Source organism: Eutrigla gurnardus (assembly GCF_963514095.1).
Source record: "Eutrigla gurnardus genome assembly, chromosome: 15".
NCBI lineage: Eukaryota > Metazoa > Chordata > Actinopteri > Perciformes > Triglidae > Eutrigla > Eutrigla gurnardus.
In genome coordinates, this window is record NC_139938.1 from 5,683,897 (window position 1) to 5,708,510 (window position 24,614).

At 39.6% G+C, this 24,614-nt stretch overlaps 2 protein-coding genes across 3 annotated transcripts; one reads left to right on the forward strand and one right to left on the reverse strand.

The window, feature by feature from the left end:
• Nucleotides 1-4,321: 4,321 nt before the first annotated feature.
• nufip2 (nuclear FMR1 interacting protein 2) lies at nucleotides 4,322-14,898 on the reverse strand. Of its 2 annotated transcripts, none has more exons than XM_084029443.1 (4): nucleotides 14,602-14,898; nucleotides 11,227-12,882; nucleotides 10,355-10,387; nucleotides 4,322-9,313 (listed from the first exon to the last, which is right to left on the reverse strand). In XM_084029443.1, the coding sequence occupies exons 1-4, from the start codon at nucleotides 14,765-14,767 to the stop codon at nucleotides 9,261-9,263; spliced, it is 1,908 nt and encodes a 635-aa protein (XP_083885569.1). In that variant the 5' UTR covers nucleotides 14,768-14,898; the 3' UTR covers nucleotides 4,322-9,260. The 2 variants fall into 2 exon arrangements, with proteins under 2 accessions (XP_083885569.1, XP_083885570.1); XM_084029444.1 differs by having other exon boundaries at nucleotides 14,620-14,895.
• Nucleotides 14,899-19,263: 4,365 nt separating this feature from the next.
• tmem88a (transmembrane protein 88 a) lies at nucleotides 19,264-22,263 on the forward strand. Its single transcript, XM_084028401.1, has 3 exons — nucleotides 19,264-19,765; nucleotides 20,946-21,258; nucleotides 21,768-22,263. The coding sequence occupies exons 2-3, from the start codon at nucleotides 20,959-20,961 to the stop codon at nucleotides 22,053-22,055; spliced, it is 588 nt and encodes a 195-aa protein (XP_083884527.1). The 5' UTR covers nucleotides 19,264-19,765; nucleotides 20,946-20,958; the 3' UTR covers nucleotides 22,056-22,263.
• Nucleotides 22,264-24,614: the final 2,351 nt, after the last annotated feature.

Genomic DNA, 24,614 nt, shown 5'->3' on the forward strand with positions numbered 1-24,614 from the left:
ATAATCGAAATCTGAAATCTCTGCGGAGACCCGTGTCACAGTGTCTGCCCCGCGTATATTGATTTCCAGTCTTTTGTAACTCACTCCGTCTTCCCCTCTCTCATGAACAAGTGTCAGGAGAAGTGGCCACGGAGGAGTGCAGGTAAACAGGAAATGAAGGATGAGTCCTGTGGGGTTACATTCAGAGTGCCAGGAACGGCTGTTTGTGACTAGAACCAGGGACGAAGCCTGTTTCTGAGACCACTGAGACCGTTTCAGTGATGGATGATGACAGTCTGGTGCATGATCAGAGGATGTCCATGAGTCCATATAAGGGCATATAAGCAGACACTGCTGAGAGTTTGTAGTTCATCGAAAGTTACCAGTGCATCATCATTTTGGGGTGTTTTTTTTCTTTACATAACTTTTCTTCTTATACTGGAGACATTAATTGTATCAAAAATATATCATATTTACAAAATAAGTGTCACAATAACATGGATTAAACAGAACTGGTGTAAAGAGCTGCTGATAATATTTAGGCCGCTCTGTGTCCGTCAGCCCACTGCGGTCCAGACTGAAATACCTCGATATGATTCAATGAATCACCATAAACGTTGCACAAATATCCAACGTCCCAAGAAGATCAGTTCTGATGACTGCGCTGATCCCCAGACTTTACCTCTGGCGCCGTCCTCCCCTCAAAATTAGAATTTGCCAAATATTTACCTGCTCCTCCTTCATCCCCTTTGTGTTTAGCGTTTGATTAGCAAATGTTAGTGTGTTGACAGGCGACACCAAGACGGTGAAAAAATACCTGCTGAACATGTTAGCATTGCCACTGTGAGCGCGTTCTCCTGCTAGCCTTTAGCTCAAAGCATCAGGCCGAGGTTTGCCTCAGAGCTGCGAGCATGTCTTGTACCAAATAGCTCCACAAAGTCGCTAATTGCTACCTGGAGAATGTACTCCAGGTAACACCTTAGTAAGTATCGTCCTCAGAGATCTTAGCAGAGGTCGGCCACGCTTTGCTGCACAATTGTCTATTACCATTTATTCCAAATATAATATCCTATATGTGTCTATGTAGCTCTTCCTTATGATATTAAAATGTAAGGGGGTAGCTGCCCCATTAAAGCATCCGGAGCCCTCGTACCTTCCTACACTCCACCATTCTGGCCAAGCACACAGTAGATGTTAATTAAAGTGTGAGGTTTTAGTGTTTTAAGGCTCAGGGGGAACATCGGGACTGGGCCTGCAGTATTTCTCCTCTGAACCGCGATGTACATCAGATCAGTTGCAAACTCTGGCAAGTACGCCGGGCTGACATTTGATGATGTAAGGTTTATGGTGATCATCACAGATCACTAAATGTCAGGGACTGTCTGGTCCGAGCTGATATATTCATCCCAGAAAGCAGGAGATGCACTCGGATGATACACGGCCGCGGGTTTCTGTCCTTGTCAAGAGTGAACAGCATGTAAGGACTCATCACAACGCGTGAGGGCTTTCAGTAGAGAGACGGCTCCATAAAACAGTTCTTGACCTGTACGGCTGAGAAATGTCATATATCACGTTTCCTCAGCTGCGACTTACAGAAGCCGACACAAAGGGACGGAGGGATAAGAGCACAACAATGCAGCCCAGAATATGAGGTCGGATTAATTAAGGCACGATTACACACAGCTTCAGAGAAACTGGCCATTCAGATCACATCTGACATTCTGTGCCATCGATCCATTTTTAAAATCCCCAGAATGCAAATGATCCTGTGGGTCAAAATAGGAATGTGTTTAATACAGTTGATAGAATTTATTTTGTAAATGTTTATTATATTTCAATATTCAATTTGGTGAAACTTCTATTCCATGTATTGTTGACAGCTACTGTTAATGGTTAAGTTAGCATAAAAAGCATGATATAGATGAAAATGCTACGTTAAAGTTTGTCACTCCATATGTGAAACTTCTTCTGACGTTCTCAAATCTTGTATTGAAATAAATCCGTCAAAGTGAAATTAGTGAAATATTGGAATGAGGAGATAACATGTAGTCCTTTTTTTCAGTGAGTTTTTGTTAGCTAATCGGCCTGGACTTATGTCTAGACAAGATCTCAATGTTTTCAGGAAGGGAAAGACCATTCTTGCTTGTCACCTTTTCCTTTGTTTTCCAAAAGGGTCACCCATGGGCTCGTCCTTTTTGCAGCAGTGCTGGAGTGAGAAGAAGCAGAGACACATCAGCAAAGATCGCACCTTTTAGTGACCTTCCAGCACTTCAGACGACCTCTCCGAGCACCAGCGCACTAACCATCGAGCCCCATGTGGCCTCCATGAAGAACAGAGTAATCAAGGTAAAAATTGAGGGGATGGAACACTGGTTCAATTCCACGGAAAGAGTTTTTTTTAAAGCGTCTAGTGTTTGTGTGTGTTTGTGGTGAAAATACGCCACCTGCAGTGCCAACAGCTCAGAATCACCACAGTAATCAACAACTCTAGACACAGGTGGCAAAGAACATTGTGAATTGTGTGTCTCAGAGGTGTCAAAAGAACAGACAGTCTATACTCAATAGAAGGACAGCGACTTGTCTTTGAAAAGATTCCGGTAAAAGTAAAAGTACTGATTCTACTTCTTTACATTTACATTTACATTTAGGGCATTTACCAGACGCCTTTGTCCAAAGCGACTTGCAACAAGTACATTTGTCAAAAGAAAGAACATATCATTGCCTATAAAGCGAAAAAATAGAGTCTGAGTAAAGTAGTAGCTGTTCAGCAAACATACTAAGAACAACAGTGCTATGATCAAAGTGCTATAGGTAAGAATATAGAAGTGCTATTTGTTTTAGGGGGGGGGGGGGGGGGGTTGTTACCCAGTAAAGGCTCTTACTCAAAGTATAAAGTAAAACGGTATCCCTATGAAAGATATTCCTACTGGCTGTATTTTTTTAATTCCCCTCAAATGAACTAAAGTAACAGGCAAGATATTTGTTTTTTAAAAAAGTATATATATATATATATGCAGATTATATTTGTATTTTATCCCCCCCAAAAGTTTTTAAAACAACTTGAGCATTTGATTAAATCTGAGCTGAGTTTTCATCTGCTTATGAAATCAAAAGATGATAAGCAACTTGTAGTTCTGTAGTGACACTCAATGTGCACTACTCCTTCATCCACAAGGGGGCGTCTTTGAACAACAATCAGCCCTCCGCTCACTGATGGCACAGCGGCCTTTTCTGCTCCGGCAGCCTGAACACAAAGTGACCGTGAACACATTCATCACCGAGCAGGAACGTTTCCTCACATCCGCTGTTTGAAACAAAGAAAGTCCGACGTCCAATTAAATCTCAAAAATGAATCGCAAATAACTTTTTTAATCTAATAAAAAAAGCATGAGACTAAATATGATTTGAGCACATCTCTGAGATTATTCTATATGTTGGTTATTCTAGATTACTGTGGAACACATAGTATAACTTGAGTAAATGTGACACAACCATGCAAAATAGTGAAACAGTCATTATTATAAATCTTAATTGAATCCAAAACAAATGTTTTTTTAGGAAAAGGTATGTAAGTTTCATAAATTAAAGTGCTGTTGAATAGCCCACTTCATAGTGTTATTACTGCCCTTATGTATTATTAATGATGTATTAATATGCAAGTAGCGTTTTACTGTTGTATCCAGTCAAGGAGTTTTTTTTAAACTAACTTTAACTACTTTATACTGTTTGGCAGTTTAGTCACCTTTAAAGACATTATGGCTCGACTGGGTCCTGAACACCAGATGCTTTTTTATTCAAATTACCCTGTCTAAAGAATTGACTATATCTTATAATAAGAATGGAAAAGTCACTAACATGAAACTGATTTGCTTTTTAACTTTTTAACGCTAGAATACATTTAAGTACAATATTTGCCTCTGAAATGTTGTGGAATGTAATAAAGTCATCTAAAATTTAAATACTCAAGTAAGGTAGAAGTACCTCAAATTGTGCCCAAGTACTTGTCTTTAAGTAAATGTATTGTAAGTGATCTGTGGTGGATGCTTGAAGTAGACATGACAATGGTCCGACTACTATATGACCTGATCTTCAGGCTTCTTCTTGTAGAGTCACATGTTTATTTGAGACTTTGAGCTGATTTGTGATGTGTTGTGAGAAGGTGACTCATCATGTTTAAATAAGCCAAAAAACTACATGAAGACCATCAGACTGATCACAGTTCACATGTGACGATCCCAACATCAGACCGCAGAAATGCAGCAACACCACACAAAACAAAACACTGAGTTTTTTCATGAAAATTTGACATTTTAATGGAAACTAAAATTGTGAACACTGGAAGTTTTTCTTTTTATATCGACTCTATTACATTGTTTGGAATTTGAGGATTATTATCATGCTTTAAAAAAACAAAAAAACAAAAACAAACATTGTAATGTGACACTTCTGTTAAATTCCAAACAAAAATTAAATAATCAGACTGCTCACGTAAAATGTCAACCTGTAAGACATCTGAGAAAGAAATGTTGTTGCCTCATATTTTCGGGGGGCAAGAGATGTAAAAGTGACAAGAGGAGGAGCAGACAAAAAAAATGCATTAACAAGCACAACAGCCATTGGAGATGACAGAAACAAAACAAAAATATCACTCGGCACAACTTATCTCTTTTCATGACTGAAAGTTGCATTTTTCTTTTTTTTTTTTTACTTAAATATTCGTATGTGGAATCATAAAACACTGTACCTCTCAGGTGTCTTTGAAAAAACAAAAAAGCCCCCTAAATTAAAACATTTCCACAAAGAGGCAATGACAGTTTCAAGGAGGGACAGTTTTTAAGTCGAGCACAAAACACACACACCAAAGTCCAGCATTTCCCATTACAGACGATTGATTACTGGATGAAGAAGCAGCACTTTCGGTATTTGTTTTCTATCTTTTGAAGATCGCTCCTCTCTCACACAACGCCACGCTCAAAGTGACATTCAGCTGCTACAGTAGTGACTTCTCCTCACTAAAACGCTCCTCCAAACCCAGCACGATGTCAGGAAGCTGGTTATGACATCAACAACGTCCGCGGTGACGGTCTGTGCGCTCGCCATTCACCTGCCGAATATCTGAGTAGTGTACCTTTGGCCAAAGCAGATTTCAGAGTTGTTAAACCGCACGTTAATACCTCGCTCCCCCTCACAACATGATCGACGTCGCTACAAAGTAAATATATATTAAGAGGAACAGTGCGGGGTTTTTTCCATTGCGCATCACTCCATCACAACTATTTGAAGAAAATCAGTTTAATTTGTAGAAAGTCAGATGGAAAATATTTCAAATATATTAACATTGGTGCTATTGGGGAGAAAAATACGTCTACACCAGCCTTTATCAGTAACTAAATCATCTAACACCCACGAAAAATGAGACATCTCGATTTTCTGTATCATTTATTCCTTTTAGTCTCATCCTACTTGTGCATCTATGGATAAATTAGGTTATAACTCAAAAATAAAACATTTTTTTAAAAACATGTTAACACATTTAACTTGTTAAATCAGTTCAAATCAATTATGTGCTACTTCAGACATTAACTTGACAATGATCAGGCAGAGTATACGCCAGTAAGCAGTTGTCATACGTCCCCATTCGAATTGATTTTGGCTTTAGGTCACAATTCTGAACACAAGCCGTAACAATTTTCAAAACCTACAAAAAAACAAAACAAAAACAAAAAAGAAAATGCTAATTGCTTTCAGCCGCATCCACGTCACTTAAAAAGAAGAAATTAGGATTAGCTGTAAGAAAACTTTAAACAGCATTGCAAATGTTACAAAAAAAAGAAGAAACAAACAAAAACAAACAAAAAATGGCACGGATATATGCTGGAAGCAGATTTTAAACAATCAAAATTGCTGTAAAGTATATTTTCTCACACAGGCACCTGAACATGAAACAAAGGGGGGGTGGGGGAGGGAGGTTGAAATATATATATACGAGGAACTTGCATATAATAGGAAGAACTCACTATGCACACACCCACAAAACAACGAAGCCAAACTCGCCACTCACAACCTGGAAGCCTGCATCCTTGAGGTGATTGCACATCCTGAGGGGTGGAGATAAAAACTCCACATGATCAGGCTTTACTTTCTCAGTCAGTCAGTCAGTCAGTCAGTCATCAGTCAGTCAGTCCCCCCCCCCCTCACATCACTGATTAACCATCTACTCAGCTTCAAGAACCGTTTTTTGGTTTGCAGGCTACATCGCTAAATAATAGTTCTATCTTTATAAATGCATATTCAACATAGCCTCTTTAGCTGTATTAAGTGCTTTAAAAAAAGAGGAGCCTTGGGGTGGGAGGATGGGAGATTCTCAGATTTCCCTGTACAGGACCATCCTCTCAAAAAGCAAGACAAAAAAGAAATTTAAAAATGAAAAAAAAAAGTAAAAAGTTCATAAGACTACAGTAACATCACGTACTACTCAGTTTGATCACCCTGTTTCACATGTAGAAGCCTATAGATGCATCGCTGCCTACAGGTAATGCTTTCAGCCTGAACTATTTGACATTTACCATATGGGAACCTGATTATGCCACGTTTGTCAATGGATTATGGGCAATCAGAAGAAATTAATTTGTGTTGTTTTTTTGTATCTGCATGCCAGATTAAAAGGTTAACTTCCACAAGCACGGAAAAAACAAACGTTTTGTGTGGCAGCATCTCAAAAGCCCTCGCTTTCCTCTTACACCAGCTCCAACAGTCATGTTCTCATTCAGAGGGCACACTCATCCATCACAAGCTATACAATGGAAGCCGGAAAAAAAACCGAAGCATTTTAAATACCAGAGAGCTGACTGGGATTAGACGTGGAAGTGAAATGTCAAGACAACTGGCTGCGGTTACGACTTTTCCTTCTCCGCACGCGAAGCTGCTGCAGCAGCGCGGCCCTCGTCGGGACACGGTGGAAAGAAATGTGCTTGAAAGCCGACACGCAGGTTGTAGCTCCCCAACAGAAACACCACGGATGCTCAGCAATAATAAATCAAGGTGCTTCACTATGAACACGTGAGGGAGAAAATGAACCATCAAAGATCACAAGATTACAGTCTAGTATACATAAGAAACAGCGCATGGAGCAATGTGCTTTTTTTTCTCTTTTTTTTTTTTTTAAAGGGGGAAATAAACAGAAAAATTATATTTTTAGAGCCAAAAAATGACGATGGCACCACCCTGCATGCCATGACAGTTTCCCTCAAAAAGTATTTGGTGTTTTGTCACAACATTGTATGAGACTCTATATAATAGGGCTCAAATTAAACATTTCCAATCTGAGAACATTACATGACAGGGGCCATTTGGCAAAAAGAAAAAACAATATTTAACATAGTCATGGCTTTATCAACACTACCTGAGTTACATTTAATAATTCTGCATTTGTCAACGTTTTTTTTTTCTGAAAAGTAACAGCCCAGAGCCATTCTTTCAAGGAGTATTTCTCGTCAGTACATATAGATCTCTCTAGTAATTAAAAGATAAAAGCAATTAGTTTACATAAAGTGCTATTAATCCACACGTTAACCAAATCATATCTTCGAGAGAAAAATAAAAACCTGGACAGTTCCTTCGTTATGTTGAATAAACCGATCCTGATTTGGAGATGGTGATGAAAGTAATGTCCCAGCTGGCCAGTTAGCAAATTTGGGCTCCCTACACTTAATTAGACCATTCAATGTGAGCTCTTTAGCAAAAAGGAAAAAAAAAATCACTTGAGGATTTGTGCAGCAAAAAATGCACATTTAACATTTTTGAACAAACCGCACCAGCATCTTGGGTGATGATTTTGTAGCTCCATATAACCCATTTCACACATTGTATGGATCACACGGTGTTATTGCACACTGGTTTGCAAATGTCAAATGTTACCAACAGTAAAAACATAAAAGGACAACTCATCTTCACATTTCAATACAGTTTGACAAAGTGGCTAGTTGGGGAACCTAGATTAGTATTGCAATTGTTGTTGTGTTACTGTTATCTTTGTATGGCGGTGAACAGTGACCTCTGACTCATTCAGTTCCACCAGTAAACATGCAAGAAAAACAATGCCATAAAAACGGGGAAAAAAAGAGTCAGAAAACAATAATAAAAATCTGTCGTAAGATGCAACACGTGTTCCTTTTGACGAGAGGAATTGAACAGTTTTTACATTGAAAAAAAAAAAAAAATGCAGGCAAAATAATCTGTATAGACATCCTGAGTCTTGCTGCTGCAAAGATAGCACAAAACGCAGAAGACCTTATTGGTAGCAATGCCTCTCGCTTCACAATTTTTCACTCTTTCTTAACTCAAAGATCCATATATTAAAAAGGTATATATGAATCTAAAATTTAAGAATACTCCACGCTGACAGATGCCGTAATAATGTGCATGAAATGTATGATAAGCATTAAGATGAAAAGATTTTGCCTTTAACGGACCTGGTTTTTAAAATCTTTAGCACACCTGTAATAACACAATGAAATGAAGGGGTGTAGCTTTCCTTCAAATGGGGCACTTCTGTACCTGTGCTCTGGGATCACACTGCAGTGCAGATAACACTCATATCAGGGCAGACAAAACAGTATAAAAGAAAAAGCAAGCATTCATTTTCTGGGCTCTGATTTCCCCTACAGAAAAAAGGACTTAAGACAAGGATCTCCCTTCCTGGATGGGGCCTCACCTACGAGCTTCCACTTAAACTTACAGTTTAACTCCAAACAACTTCAAGGCATTCTTTGCAAAACGTGTTCTCCTTTCTTCGAACATGAATTCAAGCTTGCACACGGATGTGTATGTATAACGACTGACATATCTACAATGAACTCATTTGAATGCGTGAAGAAAGAAAAAACGACTGAGGCATCCCATAGTCAGACTGACGGCTGCCGCAGTTCAACAGGATAAAGGCTTAGGGAGGTGCAATCCATGACACCTTCCTTTGTTGAACTCCCGGACATCATCCTTAGAGAACCATGAGACAAACAACCATCACAGCTCCAAAGTTCACTTCTCTTGCTGGAGAGGCGCCGGTCGCTCCTTTAATGTCCCTCCAGAGTGTCTACGCGTGTTTGTCTGATGCCCCCAAAGAAGTCCGTTATTCCACCGGAGGTTCCAAGGAAAGTCTGTCATGCTAAGCTATCAATGTTTTCACAGTTGTCACTTTATCTGTCCAACAGGATTTATGATTCCCAAGGTAGATAATCGCAGCACACAGAAGAGAAGAAGGTTAGTACTGTAGAGCATCTACCTCACTGATCAGGTCCATCCTTGGTCTCATCATAAACCACTACTCTTTTTGGATCTACAGCAGAGGGGAAAGAAGGAAGGTAAGGGTTAGATAAGTCAACATATAGGACTCACTGACATTATGAAATGTGACTAAATTCACAAAAGAACCAAAGCAAAAAATAATCCTGATCTAAATCTAAAATGTTTTGTAATATTTGATTCAAGTTTTCTTCATTTGGCTTCTTTTTGTTCAATGAAAAAAACGTTTTTTATTGAAAAATATGTTGATATTTCTCAAACTATCAAAAGTAAAGTTCTGATATTGGCATGGAAACTGAGCTATTGGCAGCAGTATTGAGAAGTTTGAAACAAATCCCAGTAATAATTGGTTATTTCATTCTATCTTGTGGTTAAATATTAAGCCAACAGAGCCTCAAATACCATAGAATTAATGTCTGTGTTGATATCAGAACAATAACTGCTGCATTTCTCAGTCGGCTGGCATGACAGCAGTATACCAGAGGAGCATGTGTGCTTATGTTTCTGCTGTTTAGTAATAAAACAAGTGCGACCTTTTGGTCTCTTAAGGATGAACAATTATGTGATGCTCGTCCATGATATACAGCTAGGTGAAGGCATGTATTCCACCTCTGTGCATCTGCTGCCAGACGGCCAAAGAGAAATAGTTTTCTTTGTGTAAAGTGATTTATAACTAGGAGTAAGCTAGACAAGGACCTTCTACTCAAGGTTATCATCATTTATGAAATACACAGTTACCAGGCTACGTTATTCATATGAAGGTCATATTGTGAGTAAGTATAACTCCATTGACAGCAACAATTACGATGTCAATGTTTAGATTCAGCATGTATACAGACACAAGTCTGGACCCTCCAGGTAAGGTGTCGACTAAGAGCAGCATAGGCAACGTGGTTTTGAAGAAATAAATATTTTGAAACATCACAAATGCCATCACAATAAGGTACTCTAATTTAATTTAAATTAAAACTAAAAAACCTTTTGTTTAACTTACACTTGTTGAGAAAACTGAGGTGCCTAAACATTTTTCTAAACACAGATGGTACGAACAAGTGAGGCCAACAAGCTCATTTACCTTGTTTTTGCAAGTTGAAAATGAATTCCATTTCTATAAAAAGGAACACAAAAAACACAATATTTCAGCATTAGTTGGTCATGAAGAATATTTTCAAACAATGCAATACTAGTGGCCTAAATCAACTATTGTATAAAGACATATTTAGACATAATGTCTGAATGTATTATCTTATATCGGGAACATCAAATCTCTTGAGACTTGGCAGTGCTTAGTTAAGATTTTGTAATAACAAAAATAGCAGCCTGCAATTCCGGCACTAGATTCAATTTTCCTTCAGGAGGTATCCGCGGGCAACTATGCAGCATGTAATCCAGCGTTACAGTTTGTAATTTTACCTCATCAATATCAACCTCATTGTTTACTTTTCACTCTCCCACAGTTGAATCAGAGCCATATTAAGTTTCTGCTAATCGACACTGAACATTTCCAAATGCTTCACATTAAAAGCATTCAGCTGCCAAGACACGGGCTGGTTTTTACTGTGAAGCAGTCACTAAAGACGCAATGCATTTGTCACAGAGGTTAGCTCTAATAACAGTTGTTAATCAAAAATCTGTCAAATGCATCAGTGGATAATTTTTTGGCAAGGCAAGAATGGAACAAGTGGCAGCAACCCCAGTGAGCTGTTGGATGAACAGTTGCAGGCTGTAAGAACTCTCACTTCTCAGAAAGGTGCCTTGCAGCACAGCATGAAATCAGATTCAAGTTACAAATATTATAGACTGACCTCTTTACTAAAACATGCAAGTTTAGTGGCACTGTTAACACTGTGACCACCAACAATCAGGGTGGTGCCAAATCAACCAGGAATATTAAGGATTACAATGAACATGTTTAGAAAAGTGAACTTAATAAATAAGAGTTCGTACCTTTAGTGTGATAAGTGACAGCAGCTTTAATATCAAAGGACCCCCAGCTACACCTTCTGCCAATGTCTTTAGAGTGGGCCTGTTGTTTCGATGAGCCAAACAACACAGTGGTTAGCTGGCCCTGTGCAGGCTTAGCACCGTTGTCTTTACTGGGGGCCAACACAGCAGAACCGGCAACCTTGGCCTCAACTTTTGTCTTTTCAGGGCCACGTGGCTGCAGCTTGTTCTCCTCCTCACTCATCACACAAGCAGGAGAACAAGCATTGCAAGGGGCGCAAGTCCTTTTCTCGGGGTCTTGAGCCAAAGTGCCAGGCTCCAAGAATGATGGGCCAACGTCGAAGCAGGGCTGGGCAGTCTTGCCCGGCACAGCCTGACACTCGCTTTGAGGTGTGACCACAGTAGACGTGTCCTCTGCAGGCACCTGGCCACCTCCTCCATCTGGCCCCAAGTTGGGCTCGCTGATGAAGGAAAGCCCCCACTGATTCTGGAAGATATCTCCCAAGGCTTTCTGATTTGTCTGAGCAGCCGGTGGATCAAGGTGACGAGCACTAGGGAGCACAGGTTGCATATTTAAAGGGTAAATTAAAAGAGTACACTTTCCAAGCTCATATGAGTCTCCATCTACAGGACTGGTTGTCGAGCTACAGTTACTTTCCAAAGGGGATGCTACATTCTCGCCACTTGGGATAGATGGGGCTGGTGGAATACTACTAGCAGCAGGAGCAAAGAAGGTACCCACTGATGGGCAGCCGTTTCCGTTTCCAGAAACAGGGCCATTAGTAAAGCTAGCTGAGGTGATAGTTTTCATAGCAGACATAGGGACCTGTGACAGTCTAACAGGAGGAGGCAGTGCCTCTCCTCCACCTTGAGCTACTTTGTTGAGGTTCTCTTTTACTTTACTTGCATAACTGATCTTGGGAACAATTTTTGCACTGCTATTGTCCACAGGAAATACTGGAGGGGGCTTGAACAAAGTCCATGAGTCTTCTTTTGAGGGTGACGAAAGCTTGGCTTTGTGCCTTTCCTCAGTCTTTTTACCAAAGGTGCCAACTATTTTGCCATCAGAGTTTTTCCTCTGAGTTTCACCCATTGAAGCCTCCAACACTACTTTATGGGCGGCTCGAAAGCCATCAAGTCTAGAATTCACTCCCTTCTCAGTCATCTCAAGATTAAAAGCCCCATGCTCTTGTGTACTGTTGCCCTGCTGCATGTCTTTCTCCTTCTCCCTTATCACACCATCAGTGTGTTTGGCGTTGTTACATCTGGTCTTGCGTTTCTTCGGAGTAGTATATCCACCTTCGGAGCCGCTGCCATCATTGTCCTTGCTAGAATAGCCATTTGTAATTAAGCCACAGTTTACAACGCCATTTTGAAACAACACAGAGTCCTTCTTATCCATCGCTTGGCCCTCATGATGATTCAAATCCAGGGCCTTTTCCTTGTCATTTTTAAGTTCCATATTCTTCTTATGGTCCAATCCTTTGCTGCTCACTTTTGGAACAGTCGTGTACAGCTTTTGCGTAGATTTCTGCTTCACATTTGCATTACTTGTGTGTCTGTTACCATTGCTGTTTGGAGGATGTAACACACCAACAGTATCAGACAGATGTGGATTCTTCTCCCCCTCCTCCTCACTGATGTTTACTTTTTTATTGCCTGAAAAGGGGAAACAAAATCAGTTTATACTGAAATCAACCAAGCATTCCTCCCACTAGCTTGCAGAAAACTGCTCCAAGTGGTAGATTTACAAAAAAAACACTGCGTCAATGTATTGTATGCATTTCCCACTTACGGAAAATACAAGTCATGCAGAGATGTATGGCTTATGGAAATAAAATGTTTGGTAATGTATTTTAAATGTGATTATGAGCTATATAGGAGAACCTGAAAAATGATTAAGATGGTGCAGAGACTGTCATAATCATATTCAACATTAATCCAAGTATTGATGTTATTCACATATGGCATTGAAACTTCGTCTCTGGTGTGTTCTATTCAAAGCACAAAAATACACCCGATAACAATCAATGTATGTGTTCAGGGTTAACTTCAGTCCTTTCTGATAAATCATCGCAGCAGTTGTGCAGCAACATTAATCCCATGCAGTGAGACTGACAGAATAAGTGTTATTGATAGTTTACGCTGACAGTGTTCCATCGAACAACATATTACACCTCAACGCGGTTAACTGCACACTGGACTGTTAGCCTGTTAACTTATTATCGGACATTGCTAGACTAGTTGCTGCAAGATGTACGAGGAGTGCTCACAGCAGCACCCATGACATACATTTGGAGTGGCAGCAAACCACAAATAGGTCTGTGCATTGGACAGAGGCGTGGGCTCTGTCAGCGTGGGGGCTTCACGTTTAATGGTGCTGTCCCTCATGTGCATGAGCAATACACACACACACACAGGCGAATTACACAGAGGCATGTTCTCGCTCGTTTGCACTGACATGGCTGCAAGCGAACGCAAGGCCGTCGGTTACAGGCGGCGTCTGTTTAGCTGCAGCAAACCGAATCGTTTTCAACTGGACATAATCGAGTTGTTGCGTGGCTTCACGCTGACCGGACAACATGCAACAGGCCTGTCAAGAGATGGCTAACGTTAGCAATGCCAACTACCGTTAGCTAATGCCAACTACCGTTAGCCACCGACTCGTCGGGCATTAACACGCCCCGGCACCGATAGCAGTGCACTGTGCCGTAAGATAGCCTGCAAACCCCCCGACCCAAGTATGCAAAAATACGACAACGTCGAGCCAGTGCTCCAAACCACCGTGGTAGTACATATATGGTTTACTAGCCTGTTATATTAGCTCGCAGTGATATTCTAACATGGCCGACAGGAAATGGCAGCTCAGAACATTCCAGTGGAGCCGGCTCGCTTTCCTAAACTGGACACATGCATGGTGAAATGAATGATAGAGATTTGACGACTGTAGAACGCGAATCGCCGTGCACACGTTGCGGTTGATGCGCGTAGAGCACACGGTGACCCAGCGGGATTTTCCTGAATGATTTAGATGCATTAGCAAAAGAAAAATGGGTGATGAAGCCGGCGCACAAGGTCAATCCCCGATATGTCAAACCACCACCAACGACAACTGTCACGCAACGTCAGCTAGCAAACTAGCCAACTTAGCTAACTTAACGGTTGGTTTCTGGTCCGACAGTGGCCAACTATCGCTGGCATCAGTTAGCTGGTCATCAGCCGTAACGCGTCTTAAACCATTTAGGGGAACCGGCCAGAGTATGATTTGATGGCTAGCTCTCAAGCTAAGCTCTCAATCACGACAGAGTTAACATTAGTTAGCAAATGCTAGTCGGCTCGTTGACATTAGCTGAGTAAGGCTAGCAAGCGTTAGCTCACTTTTCCCGATGGCCCAACCTGTTTTCTTCGTCTGCGTTTCCTGATGCTGGCGCTGGATGTGGCTCTGATCATGTTTTAGACAAGTTGTATGTTGAATAGGGTGCCTGTCCTCTCCGCGGTGGTGATATTGCCTTTCTTGTGCCCGATCTTTGGGCTGTTCCTCCATTGAAGTGTAGAATGTCGGACTTGTTCAGCCAATATGTTTGCTCACAGGGTCCAATCACTACCAGTGTAAAACGGAAGCTATTTGAAGCCTCTGTAAACGTCAGCAGTAAACGTCTAAAAATGGTCACTGTTTTGGGTGGTCAACGCCGCTAAATTCCGTGTCTACTATTTGTGCCGAGTTATGCGGGGGATATTTTTGCAGGACTTTTTTTCTGGGGTCGGTGAATGTTTCACACAAGTAACGGACAAGCAGTATTAAAATCTTTTCAGACTGGGCAACGACGGGGTGGGGTTCGTGTGTGAACTAAAATCATATGACCGGAGGCGCTGCCACGTCTCCAGCCAGAGGACACTTTAGTGGAGGGTACCGGGGAGACCAACCCCACTCCCAAAATGGAAAACCGACTTATTGCACATTTAATGCCTCTGTCCTCCATTGCAAATGCACTCCTAATTGTTTTTAACTCGTGTCGAATAGAAAGAAGAGTATGTTCCGGTTGCTGTTGGTATTAGTTTTTTAATACACTTTTAATAGATCTTTATGACTTTGTTATGACATATTATATAATAAAAACATGTTATTACATTTTCATTGCATACTATACAATGGCATTTTATGACCTTTTATGACATGCTACGCTATGACTTGAGTTTATTACTTATTTTAGTATACATTATTTTCGATGACATACTGTACTATAACATTTGTGTGACTTTTTCTTATGACAGACTTATTTTTGATGACATTTTTTATGACACTGTTTAATGGAATACTGTGACTTTTTGATGACATACTGTAAAATTATATTTCTATGATGTACTATACTATGCCATTCATATGACATACTATGTTATGACTTTTTATGACATTTTCATGAATTAGTATTTTATGACTTTTTTTTAATTATCTCTGCCAGGAGGCTGAAACGATCACGGTGCATGCATGCGTGAGTGAGTGAGTGAGTGTGCATCTCTGTGTCTCTCTCTGGCTAATCTTGCATTCTGCTGCATTAAACTGGGTCATATTTTGGGTGGCCGGTTATGCCTGCATGCCCAAGGACCTCTCGTGGCTGCGGTGACTCACACTCTCTCCAAACACCTGTTATTGCAAGTTTTATACTGCTATTGACTCCCTGCTGACTCCTCATTCACTACTCTCAACCGCCCCCCGGCCACTAATAACACAAAGCTGACCCCCAGCTGCTACTCTGCGCCCTGAGACACAGTGGGGGAAAGCAGTTTGCTCACTTTTATTGTTTTGAAAAGTGTGTTTGGCCAACAGCTAACAGAACTACCAGTACACACACACTGCTGAGTACACCACTACGTGCTACGTGGGCAAACAGCTTGGTAAGTGTATGCAGACTTGAGCTGTGTCTGCATACATTGCTTGTTTTTGAGTTTGAATGAAATGTGTTTTATGAAGCCTTGAGATTGGTGCGTTGCTTTACTTCCTTGGACTCAATGAGCACAAGCAGATAGCCTCCACAGCAACACCACTTCGTCCATTGCAACTCAAATAGTGTACGTTTTTGCCATATTCATTTGTGGCTTTAACATTGCTGCCAGTAAAGTAACTCCTCTAAGCCAGGACTGGCCCCTGTGCCTGTAAGTCCCTTGGCAGTGCTGGTAAAATCATACTTAATAGAGTGATGCAGGAATGAGTCCTAAAAACCTGGAAATGAGTCAGAATGTTTCCACATCTGGTTCCCTTGTTTAAAGGTCAATGTGTTTTTTGAATGGGTTTTTGATTAAATGCCTAAAATAGAGTCTGTGGTAAACAAAGGTTCAAGGGATATTAACACTTTGTTCTACGATATAGAATACGTCAGTACTTACGTCTCTCGTGAGAGTAAACTCTGTAAGTACTGCCTTCAAATGTTTACTTCCTGTTCAAGGTGGACCTTTCAATTCATAATTATTCATCATATTTTGTGAGTAAAATATACTATGACATTTTGAAATGCTATACTATCACTTTTTGTTATGGCAAGCTGCACTATGCATTTATAAAGGCCTTTTTGACACTACTTTGACCTTTTAATCAGTTTTATGATGCTATTTATATTATCATATATTCAATGGCTTACTAATGAGATTTGAATGTACATTTACGACACACTGTACTATGAGTTTTTAGCACATTTTTCACAATATTAGACAGACATAGACATACTTTATCACTTTATTTCCACATACTATGGTATACTATGACTTTTTATGGCATAATATACCCACTTGTTGTTATACTTTTATGACATACTTCAATCTAACTTTTAATTGCATTTTTGTGATACAGTATACAATATAGTATATCATTTCTTTCATGACATAGAATACTTTGACTTTTTGAATGACATACTATGCTGTGACTTTTTTTTCTTTATAAAACACTCACAGCATATACTGTCTTTTTATGACATTTTCATGACATGACTTTGCAATGACAATTTTAATGTCATTTTTATGATATACTCCACTTCTTGTCTTCATGCCTTTTCAACATTTTTCATTCATACTATGCATTTTTGTGATATTTTATGACAAACTTTTAGGCCTGGCTTTAATAATTACTTATAGTACAATTGACATCATTGACTTACATACAATGAAGCATCCTTGATATTTTTTTTTACCTTGACATTGCTTGTTGTGTTTACATGCGTGTTTGTATACAAAAGACTGGCACCACAATAAAAAGCAGGGTGTTCCTATCATTGTAAGGCCTGGGCGCGGCGCCAATGTTTCTTAAAGCACCTACGACAAACAACAGAAAAAAAAAAAATGAATATAGAAGGCTGAGATACTTCTTGCTGTCATTTATGGTCATGCTGATTCTGTGCCCTCATCCATTTTTATGACATACTATATCATGAATAATTCAACAATTTTTCTTATATACTACAGTTTTACTGCCTGTTTTTGTGACATACAATTTAATGACAAACTATGATATGATTATTTTTTACATACCTTAGTTTAGGACCTAGGAGCCCTGTATTCACATTCTGCAGCTTATGGCCACTGGGTGGTTCCATTGGACCAGTTTACTGAAGGCTGCAGAGTTGATGGTGTGGAGAAGAGAGAAATACTCGTTTATGTTTCCCTCCATTATTTTCATAATTCCATCTTGTCAAAACTGAATGCTGCAGCTCATCTATTTAATTGATAAGTAATCAAATGTAAAAGAAAGTCATGTGAACAATGGTAGAGCGTGGGCCCCATGTATCAGGGCCTCATGCTGCATGTCATCCTGTGTCTCCCTTTCCTTTCACTCACCAAGCCTTTAGGCTACTACCAATAGAGCAGAAATGTCAAAAAAATATCTCAAAATGTTTTAAATGAAATAACAGATGTAGACTAAAATAAAACATGAAACCATTTTTAAAACAGCCAATAGCAACCATATTCAGGCCCACACATGCAATCAGACTGTCTTACTGTTTTATAAACCAGAGCTTTTTCTTTCCAGCCTGTTTTTAAAAAATCTCTTGTCTCTAGGATTACAGGACATGAGACTGCCAAAACTGCAGATGCAGGGTCATCTCATCGCAGAACGTGGACACGGCAACGGATATCCCGGTTCCAAGGACAGGAAGGCTGCTCTTCCTCTACCAGCCCCCTCAGACATTGACATAGGCATATAAACAGCACACTCTGTTGCGTTGTTAATTACAAAACCACCCTCTGCTTTTTTTTTTTACCAAGCGCACTAATGCCAGGGACGCTTTGATCATTTTTCCTTGTCCCAACTGTAAAAAATGTCCTTATTCTCACCAGGGAGCATATATCTACCCCTCTGAAGAAATGGTAAATAAACAAAGCGAGATGAAAAAAATTGATTTCATATCAAAATACTAATGTCATCCTTTGAACTGAGCCTCTCTGGTCTTTCTTATCAGATCAGTCCCATGATAGACTCCTTCCCCACCCCCCCGGCCACCCCCACCCCCACCCCCCCCACACACCAAATTAGCCGGCCAACCCCCCTCCCCCACCCACCCATTTCTCATTTCCTTATGTTTTCTGAAAGCGGAGCTCTGTTTTTCATCATAAGGTCAAGGGCCAATCCTCCTGCTTCTGAGATCAATTCTGGCTTCTTAGTTAACTTTACTTCTTAGTTAAGAGCTTTGAATTTTCGGAATATTTGAGTGGTGCCGTCTCACTGTTCACACCCTCATCAGTAGTACAGTATAGTATGATGAAGTGTAGCCTACATCTTATATAACGGTTCGCTGGCAGTTTGTGAGTTTTATCCCGCACCAATATTAAATCAAGCTCGGTTGTTTTGAGTTTTGAAACCCACCTTATCGGTATTTGACAGTGGACTAGAGAAAGTTCTCGTGAGGGTGTAAAGTGTTTGTAGATTGGGCAGCATACCCTGACTCCTCTAATCTATCCACATAAACACTCTTCCTCCCTCCCCCTGGTTCCAGGGGTTATCGCAGAAACCCTCCGCTGCTCCCCCCTGCCCAGACCTTAACACAGCCCAGCCAGCTTTCTGTGCATTCACATTAGAGGCAACACAGGATACACTCACACACACACACACATGCATACACTCAAAACCATTTGCGCACTCAATCATATCTCAAACTGGAGTCGGACTGAGGAAACAGAATGTCAGGGAAGGAAGTGCTGAAGGCAGCGGGAAAGCAGAGTTTGCCTCAGGTTTGCCGAGCTCTTTTCTGAGCCGCTCTACAGGAGGTCTGAGGGGAAAGTCTTGATTCTTAAACGTGAGCACATATCTGGTGATAGTTTTGGAAATAAGCCAGAACAGAAAAGGATATTAGATCTTTTTAAGTAGTAGAAACGTCACTCGGATCCCACTCTCAAGAACTGGATTTTCAGACACAGAAGACTACAGGAGAATACTTCAGGAGTAAATTCTTGGAATTCTCTTTGTCTCTGACCACTCAGCGATCTACAGGTCTTAGAGTCCCATCATCTGCTGCCACCGTCGAGCTGCAGGAGGACACATCCTCTGGTTTACCGCACAGTAAGTACAACAAACTCCATCACCATCTCTTTTTTGTTTTAACAAGGTGAAGAAACAGTAAAGTGCTGATGCTGACCCTAAAAAAAGGGCTCAGTTTAGTTGAATGCTGTATATTATTGTAATGAAACAACCTGAATGAACCTTCAGTCAATGTATTCCTGTGATTCTAGAGTTAGTTTTGATTTCTGAAGTCTATAAATAAGAAGGCTGTGTTAATGACGTCATAAAGTCAAATGTTTGAGGTGGCCCACGACTGAATGGAAGACAGAGATTGTTCTTTGGGCCACAGGATTATTGTCTATAAAGGTAATCTAAAAGAGCAGGAAACCCTAAACATCAGAATCTAATGATTGTTAATGCTATTTATACAATCTAAAGAACAAACCCACACCGCAGTACGTCACATTAAAAAAAGAAGAAAAATCTCAAATCACATGTGGATGAATCCAGTTTTACATTAGATGTTCCCTTAATGCAGCATGACAAGTGAACTCATGATGGAAGGGGAGTAGGAATGTAGTAAAGTGTAATTTCCTTAAGTGATGCTGATGAACAGCATTAAAATGAAAGATTACTTGTTCCCTGTAGTAGCTGCTAATACACTCAAGAACAGAAGGGAAATGGAACTTGCCCCTGTCATTTTCTCATCACTGACTTTACAAAGGAAATGTGAAATGAGACATGGAAATGTAAGCTTAGATGTGATTTACCAAATTATGAGTAAAACAAGGTATAGCAGAGTATTTGTTCTTTCAAGTCCTAACATTTTTCTGGCACAAAGTTCAGTGATTAGTGTGATTTTCCAGTCTTCCAGCTGTTCCTGCCTCATTGTTCTAGGCCGTGGTTATCCTGGAGCTGGGAGGTGGAGTCAGCGGAGCCCCATTTCCTCACACTTAGGGCCGTGCAGTTATCTGTGTTGACGTTCCACACCTTTCACCACATTTTTTAAGAAACCCATTACTTCATGGGGTTAACATTCGCTTTACATTCAGCAAAGAACTCAGCAAAGGGAAGGGAACATTTTACTCCAACAGAAAATAGACAAACTGCTTTCTGTATATATATGGGGTTTATTCAACAAAGTACAGACACTTAAAATACTTGGCACACTGATGAATACACATCTTAAGTTTATACAGATATTCCTGGGCTAAAACGTTTTTTCTTTCCTGCGATAGAGACCACAAGGTAAGATGAGTCTGTCACGGAACGGGACGCTGGAGAAGACGATGTCCGAGCAGGAGCGGGGCTCCCCCTCCAGAGCGGGGTCAGGGGTCGTGGTGCCGCCTCCATACTCTCTGGGAGGCAGCGAAGCCGCTGACTCCCCCCTGGAGTTAAGGGGCTCTCTGGACTGCTGGGCATGCTCTGTTCTGGTCACTGCACAGAATCTGATCATAGCACTGATCCAAGGCGGGCTGGCCAGCGTCATATTTGGCACCATCCTCACCCCTGCTCTCGCCATGATCATATTTGGCTTCCTCTGCCACTCCACGGTGAGAATATTTTAAAAAGTTTTGACTGATAGAAGTGTGAAAGGATGCCGATTGAACAGTAGTAGGCCAGACAGTGCTGTGCCCAAATACCATATAACATACTAATCCAGTCATGTGTCATAATGGATGGTTTGTTAAGTAAACAAGTAATCTTTTGTACGAACGGGAATCAAACTGGGATTTTCAAACTTTCAATCACACAGAGAGAAACTTTCCAATCATTTGAAACAATCTTACTTGATCTTCCTGGAGCTTAATTAAAAAAAATGTTTTTGCAGCCCTAGTTTCTTGTACTGTAGCCCAACGGAACACTAAAAAATCCAGCTATGTCATTCTGGTTTATTTTAGTATAATTACTCACTTTTCCATTGTGAACATACTGAAGGACAAGATGTAGTTGTGTGTGTGTGTGTTTGTGTGTGTGTGCGTGCGTGCGTGCGTGCATCCTCTATACTCATTTTTGCATCCATGCTATTACTCATCCATTTCCTCCCTCTCTGGCTCTCCAGGTGCAGCCCCATGGGACGACTCTGTACTGCTCAGACATACTGGATGACGCCGGCTGTGTGGCTCTGCTGGTTGTGGGCTTTCTGCTGCTCACTCCTCTGCTGGTCCTGGCCCTGGCTGCCTACTGTCGTCTGGCCCGCCACCTCCAGCTGGGAATGTGTTTCATTCCCTACAGCCGGGCCGTCTACAAGAACCTGCCCACCAGCCGCCAGCGCAAGGCCGATGCAGGAGGCTGCTGTGGTCAGCAGGGAGCCTCAGACAGGGAGGGGAAGGGTAGTGTATGGGTGTAGGAGAGGAGAGGAAGATTCTATATGGTTGTAATATGTATCCCTGTTTAATGATGAGAGTTGTTTTTCAATTTCCTAAGCCATTGTAAAAAGCCATCACATTTCATCATTTATAGTGATTGTTTGGAAGTCAATATTGTTTTTTTTTATATGAAATTTCAATGTACTGAATGTATTTTATACCTTTTTACAATAAAGTGTCACTTGACCTGCCAAAGTTTGGTGTGTTACAGCAATACATGCAAAGTGAAACAGGATGGGCTGTGAAATTCAAGTAAGAGTTATAGTATAGTATGTCCATTAAAGTCTTAACAAATAATATTACATTATGTATAAAAAAAAGTCAGAGAATATTTGTTGAAAGCGATAACTCTTGCACACATGCAGGTCAAGGGGTGAATAAGAAAAACTGTTGTCAACAATATTGAAGGATGAGGATTTTTTTTTTTTATGAGAGAACAGGATGTAGAAATAGTAAAGGAATGTAGAAAACATTAGTAAAAAAGTAATACGTTGAAAAAAGTTTACAAAGAAGTATGCTAGGTTCAAACAAATCAGAGTAATGTATGTGGAAAAAAGTAATAGAAAGTAGTTGTTTATTATGTCAAAAGTCATTAAGTCATAGTATAATCTGTGAAAAAATAAATGAAATAATGGGGGGAATGGCATAGTATGGTATGTTGAAAATAGTCATAGCATGAAATGTTGATAAAAATCATACAAAAAAGATCATGTGATATTATTTCCAAAAGCCGTGTTTTAACAAAAGACAAAGACTAGTCCTAGTATAGTATGTAGACAAATATTATACTACAGTTTATTGAAAAAAGTAATTAAAAAGTCAAAGCGTAGCATGTTGTAAAATTAACATTAAAGTATGTTGAATAAAGTAAATCCTATGTGGATAGAGTCACTAAAAATAGAATAGAAGACCATGTAGAAGACCACCTCGGCAATATGTTGTGGTTTCTTTCTTTTGACAAAAGTACTGACCTAAATGTAAATGTAAATGTAAATGTTGAGAAATAAATTGAGAAAATACCCTAATATGCCATCATAGAAAAAGTCACAAACATGCTTATATAATTATTTAAAATGGGCATGGTATAGTATGTCAAAAAAAAGTCATACAAAGTAATTGAATCTTAAGAGGAAATAAGACATAGTATAGTATGTAGAACATTTTCACAATATAGTTTGTCTAAAAAATTAATAGTAGAATATGTTGGGGAAAAGACAAAAAAAGTCATAGTTTGGTAAGTAAAAAAACCCCCATAGTATAGTATGTCGAAAGAAGCCATAAAAAGGTCATATTATATACAGTTGATTATAATAGGGCATGACTTTTTTTCCGACATAATATACTATACTATACTATACTATACTATACTATACTATACTATACATGCTATACTAAAAGTTTTTTCTGGATATAGTGACTTTTCTTCAACATACTATACTATGACTTTTAATCACTTTTTCAAGTTTTTTTTTATATATATAATATACGATTACTTTTTTTGACATGGTGTACTATAACCCTATACTATTACCCTATACTATACTATACTATACTACTACTACTATACTATCTTTTTTCAAAATAATATGCTGTAACTTTTTTTCCGATACACTATACTATACATTTTTTGACATACTATAATATGTTGTTTTTATCAACATACTATAGTATGACTTTTTTGGCCATAGTATACTATGACGTTTCTTTTTCATATATACTATGACTTTTTATTAGCCATTCTATACTATGACTTTTCATTACTTTTTTTGTATAGAATACCATGACTTTTTCTTTTCGACAAACCATAGTATGACTTTCTTTCAACATACTATACTATGGCTCGTTTTCGGCATGTTATACTGAGACTATTTTTTCGGCATGTTATACTAAGACAATTTTCTCAACATAATATACTAAGGCAATTTTTTCGACATATTATATCATGACTATTTTTTCGACATACTATACTATGACTTTTTTTCAATATACTATACTTTGACTTTGGAAAGCCCTTTAAATACATTTATTATAATTATTATTATTAATATGACTTTTTTTCAGACATACTATACTATGACTTTTTTTTTTAATATTATACTATGACTTTTTCTGACTGGGGATAGGTTAATTGGTGACTCTAAATTGCCCGTAGGTGTGAATGTGAGCGTGAATGGTTGTTTGTCTCTATATGTTGGCCCTGTGATAGACTGGTGTCCTGTCCAGGGTGAACCCTACCTTCACCCAATGACAGCTGGGATCGGCTCCAGCCCCCCCGCGACCCTGAATACAGGAAGGTAGACAATGGATGGATGGATGGACTTTTTCTGACATGCTATACTAAGACTATTTTCTAGACATAGTGACTTTCCTTCAACATATACTATGACGTTTCATTTCTTTTTCTGACATACTATATCTTTTTTCAAAATAATATGATGTAACTTTTTTTTGACATACTATACTATGGCTCTTTTCGGCATGTTATACTAAGACTATTTTTTCTACATGCTATACTATGACTTTTTTTTCGACATCCTATA

Coding starts and splice junctions, on each gene's coding strand:
- nufip2 (XM_084029443.1), bottom strand. CDS start 14,767: ATGGAGGAACAGCCCAAAGATCGGGCACAAGAAAGGCAATATCACCAC. Junction 12,883..14,601: donor AGGTTGGGCCATCGGGAAAA/GTGAGCTAACGC, acceptor TCCCCTTTTCAG/GCAATAAAAAAGTAAACATC. Junction 9,314..10,354: donor TTTCAACTTGCAAAAACAAG/GTAAATGAGCTT, acceptor CCTCTGCTGTAG/ATCCAAAAAGAGTAGTGGTT.
- tmem88a (XM_084028401.1), top strand. CDS start 20,959: ATGAGTCTGTCACGGAACGGGACGCTGGAGAAGACGATGTCCGAGCAG. Junction 21,259..21,767: donor GCTTCCTCTGCCACTCCACG/GTGAGAATATTT, acceptor CTGGCTCTCCAG/GTGCAGCCCCATGGGACGAC.